The sequence below is a fragment of the Cottoperca gobio genome, chromosome 6 (genome assembly GCF_900634415.1).
Source record: "Cottoperca gobio chromosome 6, fCotGob3.1, whole genome shotgun sequence".
NCBI classification, from domain to species: Eukaryota; Metazoa; Chordata; class Actinopteri; order Perciformes; family Bovichtidae; genus Cottoperca; species Cottoperca gobio.
In genome coordinates this window covers 8821602-8838835 of record NC_041360.1, presented here as the reverse complement: position 1 = coordinate 8838835, position 17234 = coordinate 8821602, and the positions used below count along the sequence as shown (strand labels likewise).

Sequence of the window (17234 nt, the reverse complement as noted above, 5' to 3'; positions counted from 1 at the left end):
CAGTTTGCTCTTCAAGCTATTAATACTCAACAACTAACCTGCACTCCAGTAGAATTTGACAGATTAGGAAACAGTCTTCTTTGAGCCACAGCTACAAAGTAGCTTTTTCAAGCTTTATAGTCTACACACCAAAAGTTAACCTTTACGAAGAAATTTAGTGTAAAATGCTGTTGAGTACAGAATCATGACATGAGATTTTAAAATGTTCACCTGTAGAGTTAGTTTTTGCTAGATAATCAGAAGGACAAAGTTTTATTTGGCCAAATGCAAAGCTCTGCCTAATGCATGTGATAATGAGTGTGGGACCGGCAGAGTGAAAATATACTAAAATTGGAAGGTGCAGACAGGTTGAAGGTACGCACTATGTTTTAATTATACCTGGACTAGCAGCTCAGACTCTTATCTGTGCTTTGTTGCATGCACTTCACCCAGCCAACGTGAAAGAGAGGACACAGCAAAAAGTCCTTTGAAATCGATGAAAAACATTTAAATCTCAGGAGGAGCGTGGAGAGATTTAGCCAGACTGCTTTCCCTCATAAATCAAAGCACATCATAGACATCCACCAGCCACTGTTGCAACAGGTGTCTCGCTCCTCCCTCCTTGCTCCTCCCTTTCTTCTGCATTAGCATGCAAATAACCCTCCTCTGCGTTGGCTTGTTTACCCAGGAATGTCTCTAGATTGCACACAATTCAAACAAGTGCTGTGCGGGGAGTCTCTCAAGTAGGCCACCTCAGATGGATCCTGATACAATGAGCATTGAGAGAGAACTCCTCGCTGAAAGGCAGCTGCGATAAACATTCTGTTCCATCTTATGCACTTCCGCTGCGATTGGCAAAGTGACAGTGACATTTTCAGGTGGAAGACTATGTTCCTGTCCACCTGTCGAACCACGGTAACTACACCAGAGGTGTTTGGTCAGTTAATTCTCTCGTCAGCCCCCCCGCTGTCTTGTCATGCCAATTTCCTGTCTGCTTTGTCCTTTAATTGTCCTCCACATCCTGGTACTTTAGGCACGATAGCGGAGCGACAAGTCTGCTGTACTCCGAGCGTACAACACAGGTGAAGCTTCGAAAGAGCTCGTCGCATTGTCACTGCGGGACGGCTGCCAGCAGATAGCAGGCCTATCTCGTTTAGACAGGAACAAATGAGGCGGAAGATAGAGCTAAAGCTGATCCATGGCATCCTGACTTATCTCTGTGTCCAGAGGCCATTTCAAACTGACGTCTGCTGATTACACTAGCTGCTTCTGTGGCAATATTCGTGCCTCATGTGTGCACGTTGAAATGTTTACTTTTCCATTATGTAAAAATAAAATATTTCCTGAATGCATAATGCAATTAATGTATCAGTTTAGACTCGGGTTTCTGTGATTTAACTGAGGAGAGAGAACATGAGGAGAGGGTATTATTAGTACAGCTGCTGATGGGGGCCATTTGTTCCTCTTGAGCTGCTTGAGTTACCCCCTGTGAGCTGCACTGCATGACCCGTGTGTGATTGGGTATCTGCGGTATAATGAGTTAGTGCTTACGATATGGAAAAAGCTGGCTCAGGAGGAGTGTGGTTGTAGATGCCAAAACCCAGCCACTGTATTGTGTTAACTGAAACAGAAACCCTTCAGGGTTATCAACACGACAAGAGGACAGAATAAGATGAAGGCAATCAGATTGATAGAGGTTGGCAAGGTTAAAGACCTCTCATAGGCTAATTAAATACCTTGTATGTAAAAATATGATGTCTCCTTTATTTTTAAATACCCTTCAACAATTACATTTTTTTACTCACCTTACCTGACCTCATATTACCTAATCCTTGTCAGTTTACTGGAAGACGACAGGAAATTAATTAGTACAAACTTAATTAGTATTCACACAGAAAGAAGGAATACAAGACGACACAGACCAATAAAATGTTTTCTTCGTGTCCACAACGTGAAGTTTCACTTGCACTTTACAAACAGAATTATTTTAACCAAACCTACAATCTTGTCATCAAACCTAAACAAGTAGTTACCTTGACATAAAGAGGTTGTTTTGTTTGTGCTCAAAACGTTACGTTTCATTCAGTGTTACAACGTGTTGTTTTAAAGTTTAACTTTTACAATGTATTAGGTGCAGTTTGGCCAATCTGATGTATTAGAATGGTAGGGATAACCACTGATAACACCTATTTAATAGGCTGATAACATTCGAAATCGGTGCCTCAAACCGTTTTTTAGAACTCAGGTCCATTTATTTATGTCTCTGAGTTTTGACCCTTACATGTTTCCGGTGCCTATAAAGAATAGGCCACATTACCAGAGAGGTTAAGACAAAGGTCTAAATTGTTTACGAGAAACTTGAAAAGGTCCCGATTAAAGGCAACTTTCTCACTCCCCTCCTATTGCACCTCCGCTCTCAAATAAACTTTTGTTGGCAATGCTGCGCTGACAATTATGCACTAAAAAAGAACAATGGGAGATCAGCAAAGCAGCTGAGCCGTATTATCTGAATGACTATAATAAACGGTTAGATGCACAGTCAGCTAGGTGAGATCTGTCAGTGACTGACAGCACTAAAGCAATGCTATTAACGGGAACCTGTGTACACGTTGGAAAGTGCAAAAGGCAAATGCAGCATTAAAATGTACATGAATTCAAAGCCATGGGTATGAATATACATGCGCAACTTCCTGACTTTGGCTGCCTTCTTAGTTCTCCGTAAGTCAAGTGGATGCATTATGCTGACACACATGAATGTTGACAGCAAACTGCAGGCAGCACTGTACTTATTCTCTCCTGCAATGCCTCCATGCTCGCCATCTTCGGGAGCAAAAGCACTGTGAATCTCTACAGACACAACAGACTGCATCTGAGATGGACTCTGGCATAATGAGGATCTGGATCCCTGCAGCTGCACTCTCCATATCCCCGTAACCAGCACTGATGCAGAGTGAAACCATTTCAAAAGCATATTGATGTTTTGTTTTTCCTTCTTGCCAGAGCACATCCTCTCTGCAAATAAACGTCTCTTTGAATGAAGTTATTCTTGTCTCACCATGAAAATGGAAACTGCTGATCACGAAGGAATTGTATGGGCGATAAAGCTGACCGCCCACCACAGTTAATATGAAAAACAGCCAGATTTCTCAGCCAGAGTGCGTTCTGAGGCGATATTGGATCAGCAGCTAAACAGAATAATAAAGCCACTCTGATGTAGGCCAGCGTGAAATGTGATTGCTTTTGCTGAATTATTCTCACTAAAATGACGGACAAGTCGGTCTTGTGATTCATCCACATTCAACATTTGCTTATTTGGATCTTACATTTTTAAAAGATGAGGTGACTTGAATGGTCCATTTGGTCGATTTGTCCTCAATGTTACGATCATGGACTAGTTGTTTTCACCTGTCACAGGTGTCTTTGATGATCCATTACAAAAGACTCATGGCCCCTGCCAGACAATTTTGAATAGCAAATGGCAAGACTACAGAGCATTACCTACATCTATCCAACAGACTATGAAAGAATTAAAGACAGAGTGAGAACATGCTGCAGCACAATATTTCCCCCCTCACATCTCTCTTGCAAGGTAAGCACTTCAATGAAAAATGAACTGTAGGGGCGGGGTGGGTTTAGGAGGCTTTTGAAGATGGGAGAATGCTTTCCAAATGAAGCAAACAGAAGTATGCATTCATGTTTGTACTGTTCACATAAAATGCAGGTTGCAACATCATACACAGCAATAAATTATGATACAGCTACAGTATGTGTCTGGAGACTGTATATATACACTGCAGACTATTTAGAGGCCCACTGGCTACACATACAGTATTTTCTATACATGGGTATACAGGCAGAACTTGATATATATTGAATGAACAAATTAATAAATAAGAGGTCCGTTAATTCCATTGTGATTGGTTAATTAGTCTCATAAAGCCCAGTACAGCATTACATGATTTTAAAGCCTATGCGTTATAGATGAATAATGCAGAAAATGAACTGCAAGTTCTTAGCACAGCTAATCAGGGTAGGGAGTTCAGAGATGTCGGAAGGAAAAAGCAACTTACTTATTTAGTGAGAGTTTAATTCTACTGTCTGACTGCCTCTGTCTGGGTAGTACTATATCTGCTCATGTAATTCTTAATTATCGCAATTTTGCTGCAGCTATATAAAATGGCCACTGGGTATTTTCTTAATGCCAATTACTCCAAAACTGTTGTTAACTGTTGTGAAAGAGTAACTAAAAACAGACTGAAAATATGGTTCTTAGCAGTAGCAGCATTCTTGTTCCACACTGTGTGAAGTAGAACCTGACAGGCTCCGCTGACGGGTCGTGTGCCGGGTCATGTATATGCTTTTATTTTCAGTAAAAGCTTCAGAATGGAGGCGGGCTCAGGTTGGATAATTTTCAAATGCAATTAACTAAGACAATTGTGTCTCCTTCTCTCTCCGACTCTGGCAATTGTCTGCATTGATGCGTGTTATGTGTAGCAATAGATACGCAATGCCCTTTTCCCTTATTCATCTAGCCAATATTGGGAAAAGGCCAAGTTGATTGACTAATTGGTGAGGCAGATCATTTATTGTTTTGAGGTACTGCAATGTGTGTATTGTCACTAAATCTTATCGGCTAGTAGAAGTTATATATATCTATATCTATATATATATAGATATATGTTGCAATATTCTGTGTTGGTCTCTTACAGTTGTTTGGCAGTTAAGTTATTTATATTTGTGAGAAAGCTTTTCCAAATGAAAATAACACAACATATAGCCTCAGTCTCAGGTAGTGTTGAAGTTTTATTTAGTTTTTTTATTTCAATATTTTCTTTCCTTAAATAGACCAAATGATTAACAAACTTGTCCTCAGGAGTAAAACATGATGTGGATGCCAGGAAGAAAAAGAAAGAGAGAGAGAGTGTGAGTGTGAGTGTGAGTGAGAGAGTGAGAGTGAGAGTGAGAGTGAGAGTGAGAGAGACAGAGAGAGAGAGAGAGAGAGAGAGAGAGCGAGAGAGAGAGAGAGAGTAGGTTATGAGAGTGACGTTGACTCACCTCCTGAGGAGCTGTCATCAGATATCAATGTGTTCACCTCTCTTGCTCTTGGGAGGAGGTCCCCTCCCCTACCTCCGTGCCTTCATGCTTCACTTCTTCCCACCCAGAGAAATGACAGCATTTTCTGTCTGCCAGTCTGTCCTCTCAGAAGGGGACTGGGGAGAAAAATCTGGCCAACCCCATCTGTCCCAGTTCACTTGTTAACTGTGCTCAAGTAACTCCCGCTTCGAAGTCAGCCCATTAAATGTCCAGTATCAGTGGCTGACTGTGTCATAGATATGGGTTAGAAGGGGCCTACTACACCTATGAGTAGGTTCAGAGCGCCTTTATCATCTATTCTCATGGTTGATAAAGCCGTAGAAGCCGTAGAAATGACTGTTGCCAAAGTATAAAGACCATTAAAGGAGAATGGATGGGTCAAACAATCACAGGACTTTAAGTTAAGTTAAGTTCATGTCCAGTGAGAAACCAAAAGTCAACATTTAGTTATTTTAACTGACAAAGGCTACGTAAGCAAAGTACGTCAAGACGTGCGTAATTTAGTTACGTATGCATACTTATTTTACTCTAAATCATGACCTTTTTCCTAAACCTAACCACGTAGTTTTGGCTCCTAAACTGAACTGCAACCCATTCATAACGTTGGATATGCACCTACTGGCCTAGTGGTGGGTGCAGTTTGCCCCTTCTGAAGCATTACAGTCATAGTGAATACAACTGATAATGACCCTTTAATGGCCTGATCAAGGAAAGCCTGTGCTAATGTAAGCACACTCAAAAAGTTGTCATGATGGACATCTAAAATTATCCTGAAATAGTTGAAATGTGCATGAAATGGAAGGGGGCATTAATGGGCTGACCCCAAACACGGCATGGTTGCAGAAATGATCACAGTAATGGATTTGTCTCACAGCACTGCAGTGTTGAGTGTATACACAGGCAAAAGGTCTATGCTAATAATTATGGCTCACTATGGATGAATGAGATCATTCACTGAGGGTGGCGATGAACCCATAATCAACCTCTCAAATTAGAATCCCTTCCTTAGCCTCGTTCTGTCCACACCAAGCTCTCACTCTTTTGTATTCAACCGCCATCCCAAGTCCCCCATTACTCAAGCTTGGGTGGCTTAATAAGAGAAATGAGAGACATCTGTGCAGAAATAATGACTACTGACAAGGAAAGCAAATGACACATGGCCAGTCAGGGGGGTCCCAATACCAATTTCTCACTGTATCTTTTCTTTAAGAATTCCTTGCAAAATTCTGTTCACATAAAGCTTATAAAAAAAGCGGCTAATGCATTCATTCGTTTGACGTATATTTAATTAAACGACGAAAAAAGGTTAATGAATGTGTGCTCAAAGCAAATAGATGCACTTTTTTTGTTGCTGCATTATTTAAAAGACGCACATTATGTGACAGAGGGAATTTACAACACAGACGTGAAAAACCTTGAACTGATCATTTATCATTCCAGGTGAATATCTGTAATTACTGACAGATTCATCATATGGCTCTTGCATTTCTCCCATGCAATAAAACTGTCAAGTCCTCTCTAAAAAATAAGATCTGAGACATCCCTTATGTCCCAGACAGAATACCAAAGTGATGGAACGAGGCTGGTTTTGCATGTTTCCTTTTTATGTAAGACTTTGCATTCTGCAGGCAACCAGACTGCCTCAGATTTACAATTTCCAGGACACGTAAAAAACCCTGATATCTTCTGAGACAGAACAGATACACAAAGCAAATGCTCCTTTATGTCTGCCAATATGACTGGTAATTGCAAATTGGGGTAAAATAAACAACCATATGCTTCAGTCGTGTGATAAGACTCAGGCAAAGTCAAGGGGACGGTTTAAAACCTTGGGTGTGATAAGGAAGTGGATGAATCTGCATGCAGGAGAACAGCAATAATCCCTATTAGGTTTACACAGTGTCAGTTATCTTGCTACAGTAGCAGTGAAGGATCTTGACTACTTACTGCATTTTCCTCTTCAGGGAGAATATCAGAGCCTGGCTGTGAGCACACCTCGTGCACATCAAATAAGAGTCGACCTCAAATTGGATCAGACATAACGAGAGCACTGCAACAACCTGCTCTGATGAAGATCTGGGTCTCGCTCTGGAAACAACAACATAGGCCTCCATTTCAAATCACAACAAACAGTGTAATACATCGGCTGATGGTCTGAAATGTACAGCATGTTGCACAGAGTGTGTGAAAAAATAAAGAAATAGCGATAAAAAGATGTCAGGCATCAGATCATCTAGTCAGTGTATGCACTGATGTGTTTTTATCTAGGAAGCTACAATATGTTGCATTTTATGGCGAGTTATAACGCAGCAGATTAGAGCTGCGGTTCAGCTAAATAAATCAACATACGCTCCGATGTTAAAGGCATAAATCTGTCTCTCATTTGTCACGGCTAACAATGTACAGTGTGCCCCATCGTGTGTTGGAGCCCTGCTGGGGATGTGTCCTGAGCTCATTACCATTCAAGCAGCGAATGCCTGACCCAAATTCAAAATGACACTTTTAAAATACACAGATTCAAAGTCAATCTGCTACTCATATTTTCAGTGTATTTGGTGCAGTTGCCCAGCGTGTCCTGGGTCTGTAAATGTTTTTTAGAAAGAGGAAAGAGGTAGATAAGTGGAATCAAGTTCTCCAGGGTGCTATGTGGGTTGTTTGAGTGTTTGATATGGTGGGAAAATAATTGAATCAATTGAGGTGGTGGCCCTGGGGAAATAGGTCTTAAAGTCTGTCAATGATGCATACCCATGCCTACAGCTGATAGCCTCTGGAGAATTTAGGGAGCTGGACCCAGGACACTCTTCTGATGGACTTACAAGTAACTGCAGCTGGAAAAGACATCAATTATTTCCAGGGAAACAGCCTTTCTACGAGACGATCAAAACCAGTGCATTGCTAAAACCACTATTTAACTCACACAGCTTGTGGATCTGCAGTTAGTTCATATAAACATCCCATATAATGTTAATTAAACATGAGCAGGGTAATCTAAAAGGAATTTATTTTGCTCTCAGAAGACTAAGAAAATGATATTCTGTAAGCCTCCTCAGCAGAGACAGAGGTGGATACTGACTGGGATACATTGATTTCACTGCAAATTGCCTTCAGGTGTCAGGATAAAATGCTGAGTAGTTGAGCTAGCAAACTGTTCCAACATTCTACATTAATCCACTGCTTAGGTTCAGATTAGCCTTGATTGGTCTTCCAGGGGTGGAAAGAGAAGGTGAGGAAGACATAGCAGCTTGCAGTCACTCCTGCAGGACGAGGACTGGAGCAGCCCTGGAATATATGTTTTCGTCTGGGACGAGTGAGAGATCTCACATGTTTTGCTGCACCGAATATGAATAAAACATTTAGTGGACCACAAACAAAAAGTGAGACTGTTTTTGCTGCATCGATGAAAAACACCAACAAAGCAGTATGAAGGTAGTTATTTAGAGAGATATTTGTCACAGAGAGAGACTGCGACAGCACTTTAAAAGCTTGAGCTGACCAAATCAAACGCAGTGTGTCTGTTTTATTGTCTCGCAGCTATACTGAATCCCTACAAGTCCGTAGGCCCCACAATGTGTCACTACGTGATGTGTGAAACGTTCAAAGGCTCGTTTTCTAACACTGATTTAGCCAGACTAGTTTACTACAACAGTTTACTTTAGAATTACCAATCGATTTGCACCAAATTGAATCCCATTATAAAATGTGACATCGCCCTCAGTGATGTGAGGCTGCACAGAAAAGGACATTTTTCCCAATAGCCTCAGAGTTTGTGTCGTTTTCAAAAATAATACCGCAAAGAATGGATAAGACATTTTTTTGATCAATAAACCAAATGCATGAACTATGAGGATATGTTCTGCTTTTCAGTTCAGCATGATATAGACACATTATTGACCACACAGCACTGATGCTGTCTTCTCTATTGGCTGAGGGTTGCACTTTGGCACATAGTCATTACAAAAGATCCTGCTTATGTATGCAGAACTAATGACAATCTTCTCCCCCCCCCCTGCTGTTCTCACATTCTCTCTTCTCTGAACTCCTCCGGCCTATATTTAGAAAAGCAAGATATCTGTGTTTCATGCACTGGAGCAAAGAAACTGTATAGTACAGTAATTCTTGATGATATTTTACCGACTAAGATGGCAACAAACTTGGCCACAGTTAATGTGCTGAAAGGAGACTTTCAGATGTGACAGTAGATACAGGCATCCCTCAACTCTATCTGCACCTTCTGAATCTAACTAGAGGGACGCTGGGGTGTAATGAGAATACGGGAGGGAACAAAGAATGAATGGCATGTACCAAACACTGATGCTTTCTATGCCCTGTAATTCCTGCACCTCGCAGCTACTGTTATTCCACCTGTTCTCAGGTTGTCACTATATGTCAGTGCCACACAGCTGACACAATAGCAACTGGGCCAAAACTGCAACTGTAGCCCTGTTGCATCAAATTTGATGTCAAAAAATCTCCAAAGGAATTTATATGACTAGTAATAACTTTACGCTTGGACTGTATGCATGTTTTGTGGGGTCGATTTATTCAGTCTTCGCCTTTGTGAGTTATTAACTCGTTGCAGTGTTCAGCTTCTCATAATCACCCTTTCACGAAGCCAGAGCAACAACTCATCAAGTCTGAAGCCAACCTCATTCAAAGAGCGATGGGGTTGAAGACTTAATTCCCTTGTAGAAGCACAACCTACCTACTGCGCACCTCCAATTCTCATGCTCTGTTACCCGAACTCCTTAGAGTGGAACACAGCAGCTCCCTATCCCAGTTGATCTGCAACATGAGCTAATGAGCTCAGCGGCGCCGCACAACACGGCTGGGAAATCGAAGCAGCCAGAGAGACATGTAAATTAGAGCGATCTCCCCAGACGAACCGCCGGACAAAGGCAAGCATATGGAATTATTTACCAAGCCAACAGCCAATCTAAATCAAGGCCTGGTGGTCTATTGGGGATGCTAATTACAAGTCTTTGACTGATTAAAATGCACATGCATATATAGTGATGTTCTCTATGTAAATGTTGCAAAAGATTAAAAGAGCGGCTCTCACGCTAGACAGTGTTGCAACTAAACAGTACAGTTAAGCATATTGTATGGTATAAATGATTGATATGGATGATTCTGCTCTTGAGGACTTATCTGTGACTGATTGTATGGACCATTGATTCAATCGGGCGACTATCATGTCATAATTGGAGGCGTAAAATTTAGGTGGACATACTGGCTGAGGTTTATGCTTCATTCTGCCATTTAAAACTCAAAGCCAATTCAAGAGCCAGCCTTTCACGGTGGATTGACGGAATTAAATGCATATACAGCTTGTTTCATCATCTGTGTCCTGCGCCCCAATCCTTGTTTCACCTGGCAGTGACTGATGGAGTTCAGATGTGCCTCTTGTAAAAAAAAGAGAGATCAAATAAAAAGTCTGCGTTTGTTACAATACACACGCTCTCTTGAGCCATAAAAGATGACTGAACATCTCATGGACCGATATTGAAAATTAAAAACAGGCTAATTGTTTCAGCACCTCGGAACAAAAATCCCAGGGGGAAAGGGAGAGCTTGTGTGTAACGTTTTATGGCATTCCACTCAACCAGATGCAAACATTCACACTTCTTACAAGCCACCTTGAGTCAGTCAATAGCTCTACTCTTTGTAGCATCAGAGCGCGGGTTCATTTGAAACATTAAATGTCAAATACAGTGATTAAATCGATAGGGAAACTAATCTTCTGTTGCCTCGCACCAAATGGTTTATAAATCCCCGCAGCAATCCCCCAAGTAAGCACAGGAATTCATGAATGCTAAAACACATTTGGTTTCTCTGCTCTAACAAAGGAGCAGCTTTGATACTACCACCCCTCATGTGCTTGTAGGACAAGACTGCTGAGCTAACACTTTTCTTTTAAATATGAATATCAAATGAGGCTTTTGATATGGCACGATAATGGCAAAGCTGGGATGGGCCCATTGAGCTCCTGTACAACCTATTTTTAATAAAGGAAATGAGCTTGTGTGTGATGTTCCTTGTGGTGATTTGGCAGAATAATTACTTGTGTAGTGGGGTTTTTTTTTTTGTTACTTTTCAAAAGGTGTTCATTCAGTATCACTGGGAAAGATACATTAGTGCAGCAGTGGACAGTACATTGAATCTTGAATGAAAGAGATTAACAGAGGAGGCTGCGAGCACGGAGAACATACTGCAGAGTAAGAGGCTGAAAAATCCTTGCTCACGGCAAAACACTAACACTAATATGCTCACAAGGCTGACACCAATATGACTTAACATCAATCTCCCTATCCCGCCGGTCAAACAGTCACTGTATGTGTGTGAGAGCCCAACAACAACCCCCCCACCCCACCCCACTAAACAACCATTGTCACACAGCACAAAGGCCATTTGCTTTGATGATTGTTGGCTTTAGCATAGAGTCGTCCTAAGGAGTCGTGCTCTCAATCCTAACCGCTCCACCCAATACTACTCTAATCTGCTTGATACTCCCCCTACATCTCAGACCCTTCTAATCCCTTATAAGAAAGAGGAGCCAGATGGTCACAAACAATTGCTAGGGGGGGCTTGAGGATGAGCGCATGTATGGAAATGCCTAGAGATGCCTAGAGTGCCTGCCGCTGTTTACCTTGTGCTTCAAGTTACCAGTGTAAGCCCCGTAGAGCGGGTGCTGAGTACTTTCAAGAATGACTGCATGTGTGTGTGCGTACAGCAAGTGTGCTCGTGCATGTGCGCAGTCAGAAAGAGGAGACCCCTGCTGTACCTGTGTGTCGGGTTACTACAGCACGTCATTCCCCCTTCAGTCCTGAGATGAGATGTCAGAGCTTCAGAGGCAAACCTCCCTACCAGCTGCAGTAACCTTGTGATTCCTGGAGTGTCAGAGGTAGAGCAGCGCAGTCTCAGGGGTGTCAAGATACAACGTGCCTCTCACCCTCCCTCCCTGTATCCCAGAGTGCTCAGGCACCCCGTCCCGACCCCTCACTGACGAGAGAACCCTTAATTACCAGCTTGGCTAACATTCAACTAGGAGCACTGCTGCCCCAGAATCCAGAGAGCCACCAGTCAGCCAGCCGCCAATGAGCCTTGCGCTGTCACATGCTGATGGACAGACCACATGCTGCTTCCTTAACCCCTTCATCACCCCGCTCTCTTCCCATGGGACACTGGTTAAACTATCATTAAAATGATCTAGTGGTGGGAGGAAAACAAAAGTATCAATCTGCGGGAAAAGAGGAAAATATTCATGGTGGGTGTTCATTAAGTGAACATTACCAGAGTAAAAAATTCAATTATATAACAGCAGGGGATGCGCTGCGATAGGGAGAGTCCCTTGCCACTTAAGGGTCCCTGTGCCCACACAAACATAGACACACATGAATAAAGAGAGACTCTTAAAATGTCACACTAAAGCGAAGGGCTTTTGCACACTCTCAGGATGGATTTCCATGGAGGCCAACAAGCAAGGCTCCACATGAATCGGAGGCCACCAGCCTTGAAATCCAAAGCCTCTTTTCCACCTCCCTATTAGTGGTGTGCAGCAGCCGGTTATTAGTGGCAGGGTTTTGCCAATGAAAAGGGTTAAGCACAAATTGAGCCTGGAAAGAACCTAGGAAGTAAAAGCCTTCACACAAATCCACTGTGACTGCCCTCAAGGAGATAGCAGATAATAATGACCTCATGACCTCCACCAAAGATTGACCTACTATAACTGTGCTGAAGTCGCTTCTGTGCTATTAAACGAGCAAAGCAGGCCGGAACTGACAGACAGGTAACTGATGGTGTCACCTGCTAATGCAGAGTCTAATAGGGCCTTGATCTATTACGTTTCCGTCGTAGCTCAAAGAAAGAATAATGATGAGCAGTCGTACTTCATCGATTGATGATTAAATGTGAATTTGATGGATCACGAACATATCAATGTGCAAAGCTGAAGCAACATTACTTGTACAGTCCCAGGATGTGTGTTCTGTCTGCGCAGGTGTTTTTAATGAGTGAACTTGGCTGAAGCAACCATGATCAGAACATGTGACACCATAACACATGTGGTTTTCTATGTGATAGAACAGTATTTGAAGAAGTGTTGCTTACATTGATGGCGTGTTGGAGGTCTGACATCCCTTAAAACTAGTGAGCACATGTCTTGTTTTGTTGTTACAGCTCATCTACAAGGCAGCCCATTTTGATAGGCATTTGTAGGGTTATAACGCTGTTTGTGGATACAAGAATGGCTTTAAGTGTTTAGTTTCATCTAATCTGTGTCCTCAAGAATAACCAAATTATTTTGTTGTTGTAAAAGGAGCAGCAGCAGGAATTCTTATGGCATCATTTTTCATCTTATTAAGTTTATGATTTAAATAATTTACTTGTGCTTTACTTTTTCATTCTAATACCTGATTTACTGAGGCTGTGCTTTCAGCGACAGAAAACAGACATTTTGTAATAATTATTAACCGCCGATCGATCATTTTTGTTGCAATCAATTTAGGAAATTGCTTAAAATGTCTTTACCTAAAAACAGTAGTGATGTCAAGACCTGAGCAATGTAGACACACTTAATGAGTTCAAAGGGGATGCTCACATCAAGGTACGTCAATGTCTGCATAAATGAATCCAACACCAGCTAATCTTCCATGACCCTTTCATTCCCTTAAACAAACATTACATCAAGACGAGGTACACACGAAGAGCCGCTGAGCTATTTGTAAGTCTTTGCCAATCGCTCTCGCTCTTGCCTCTGTGGACAGGGAAATGATATGAGAATGATATGAAGATGCTGCCCTAAAGCAGCAGAGACGTCCACATTCAGGCCGCATAGCCTGGCCACTAGCAGTGCTGATCATTAGTTAGTATATGGAGCGACCAGTGGGATGGATCTGGGTTTGTGTGGTGCATGTGTACGTGTGTGTGTTTCCAATGCTGGCCTGATCGCAGCTGGGCTCAACCTAATGCCCACTCTGAAGGCTTCCAATGTGCCCCAGTTAGTAGGGCTCACAACCCAGTGACATGGTGGGCTGGGGTTGGTAGAGTCCCCAGTGTTGGGGTGTTTTTACGCTTGGCTGCATCCACACAAAAGACTTGGCCCCATAACCTATAAGCCCTCTAATCCATTCTGTAAACATTCAAGGGATGCCCACTTTTACAACAAATGCCCATGCATGGGTACACAGCTACGCCTGGCACACGCTGGCCAGGTTCCGATGTGTGAAATCTATTTGTGAGTACATTTGGCAATGAGGGCACTATCACATTATGATTCTTTGTTTTCCTAGCATTACTGAGTATTACTACAATTGATGATTACATGCATTTTAAATGACACATGTCGAGCCAAATGTCATGGTGCAACAATTCTGTAGGGCTGTCCTCGAAGAAATTATTTTGGTCGAACAAAAACACTGAGAAGATTTTGAGATGAATCGATTAGTTTAAATCGACATATCTGTGAGTTTCTCCACAAAGAATCATGCAAAAGCAGCACTTTATGTGTGCTCATAAGTTTCTTGGAAAGAAGTCGCATTAAATCGTCAAATTTTACTCGGCCAAAATGACCTATTAGTTGACTAATCAACTAAGAGGGGGGAAGCCCTACAATTCTAAATCCATCTTTCCAACTCAGATCCCCTTGATGCATATTGTGTTGCTCGTCAATGTCACCGTACTGTGGAGGCATATACTCTTTCACTTGCATACCAAAAGCAGCATCTCAACTCACATGTTCACCGTAAATCATATAACCATCTGAATGAGTGACCCTTATGAACCCACCACAATCCAAAACCCCCACCAGCCACATACAAAAGAAGACCTGGTGCAATGCCACTGACTCTGTCATGATATCCAGGAATAGCAACATGCACACAGAGGAACAGGCATAAACAGCCTGATGTAATAATTAGAAACGCATGATTGCACTGACAACCATCATTTTGCCATAATGTTTCCAGATCAACATTTTAACAAACTTATCATACACTGAGCCTTCACATTTGCGAGCACAGAGTTATTAACGCATCCTCTTTTTAACCATACATACACATTTGTATAATTAACATCAACTAGATCAAGGTAACCAAGTGTGATGAGAAAAAAAAAAAATGATAAGCCACTTACCCAGAAGATGAGGTTGAAGATGAACATCATATACTTCAAACAGCAGAGGCAGCCTCTTGCCATGTTGCACTTCTTGAATTCTAAAAGGAACACAAATGATAGATCCAGGTAAAAGACTACGTATTTGCTGCCTTTGGGAGAGCTGTACTTGTTGTTGGTCTTGTCTCCTGCGCTGGCATCAACTGCTGCTCCAGCCTGCCCCTGCTGTGCGCTTTTGCGCGGCCCCGTGGAGCCGTAGAATGCGCCGGCAGTGAAGCCGCGGCCGCCAAACGGGCGGCCAGACGTGGAAGCTTGAGCAAAATCGGAGTCACGGCTATCTATGGAGGGGCTTCGGTGAATGGCTGACTCCTCACTGCTGGACTTCTCCATGCTCTAGGGCTGCAGCTCCTGATGAAGGGCTCCCTGACGCACAGTCTACCATAGTCTCAGAGATGACAGGACAGAACAACTCGCCCTCCAAATCTCCACTGCTTCACACCCTGAAGCAAAAAAATATGACAGCCTCACAGAGACACAACTACATCCACCTCAAAGCACACAGTTGGGCAAGTAAGTCTTCAGTATAGAAGTGAATAGAGCTGCAGAATTCCAGCACCTCTACCAGGCTTAAATGCTTCCTGCTGTTGTCTTGCTGTGATAGAAGCTGTGCAGAAGATTGCTGTGAGGAGCATTACCTTCACGTTATTACAGGACTGTCTTTCCGGGAACAAGTTACACGACTCCCTTCTTGTAATATCACTCTCCTCCTGTGCTGCTTATTGCAGCCGGGCTGTTCCAGTGAAAGGGACCCCCGTGCGTCTCAGCTGCTCCACTTCCACGTTCTCTTGCTGAACCTGGGAACTTTTCTCCTGTCCTCGTTCCACTGCTCTGCTCTTTTCTCCTTCCTCCTCTTCTCAGCGTGCTCTGCTCTTCCTTTTACTCTACCGCTGTCTGTCTGAGTGTGCCTGTCTTCTCTAGTGTACCATTCTGTGCTCAGCGGCTCAGTCCTCCGCACTGCCTGCGCTCTGCTCTCCCAATAGCAGCGCTCCAGCTGATGTGCTATTATCGGCAGACGCAACTAACGGGCATTCCCTATCCCCCAACTAGAGCACTGCCCTCCTCCCACAACTCTCTCCCTCTCTCTCTCTCTCTCTCTCTCTCTCTCTCTCTCTCTCTCTCTCTCTCTCCCTCAGCCCCTCCCCGCTGCTGAGCAGACAGCCAATGCAGCAGCTGCAGCTAGCCCAAGCTCCTCCCTGTGCCTTTAATAAGACCATCACTGTATGCTTTAACTATACATGTTCAGCATTTTCACTGTCGCTGTCAGGGGAATTGAGAGGCCAGAGATGAGTTTAAGAATATCAAAAAATGTAAAAAAAAGAAGTGTCAAGGAAATTGTAAATGAGTAAGGGCTGTGGGTGAAGTAACAGGGTTGAGGTGTGTGTGTTTGTGTTAAATGGAAATTGCTGGCAGGCTCTTTTGCATGCAGAGTTCTCACTGATGACACCTGCAATTTCACACCTGTCAGTATAGCTTCTCACACTGTTTTAATTTGTAATCTGTAATTCCATTGATTAATGTTGCTATAAATAAGTCACAGTGAAGTCTGACAGCAGGTGATTCATTAAATATTTCTGAAAACCAGCATGAAGCGTTCGGCGACTATCACTGGAGTGATTACTGCATGTGATGTCGGAGGCAGCGACAGTACTGAGTTGCAGTTTGATCACGCTGTTGCTTTGCATTATTCATCACTGCACTGTCCACATCCATGTAAGAGGAACACAATTAACTACCAGTGTTCAGACTTTGGAATTATGGCACCATCTGAAGTACGGAAAGGGAATAGTGACTTTAAGATGCTGAACACTCGCCCAGGAAAAGCCAGGGTTAAACACTGAACATCCCTACTGATTCACACACCAAGCTGAGTAGATATTTCTGAGCTTTCAGTTTAAATGTACCCAGCTCCCCAAATACCTACACGTCAATATCATCCGAGAACATATGCTTACTGGTGAGGTAGTGACTGTGGGGGTGGCAACTGTGAAATTTAA

General features: G+C 42.7%; 1 protein-coding gene across 4 annotated transcripts in view; it reads right to left on the bottom strand.

Annotated features, from left to right (window-relative positions):
• The window catches only part of tspan9a (tetraspanin 9a), a 90821-nt gene extending 74510 nt beyond the window's left edge, over window positions 1-16311 (bottom strand). For 2 of the 4 annotated variants that reach the window (XM_029434591.1, XM_029434596.1), the window contains exon 1: window positions 15202-16311. In XM_029434591.1, coding sequence (XP_029290451.1) covers window positions 15202-15570 — 369 coding nt within the window. In that variant the 5' untranslated portion in view covers window positions 15571-16311. The remainder of the gene's footprint in view (window positions 1-15201) is intronic. The other 2 variants (XM_029434592.1, XM_029434594.1) reach the window with 2 other exon arrangements.
• Between the last annotated feature and the right edge of the window lie 923 nt (window positions 16312-17234).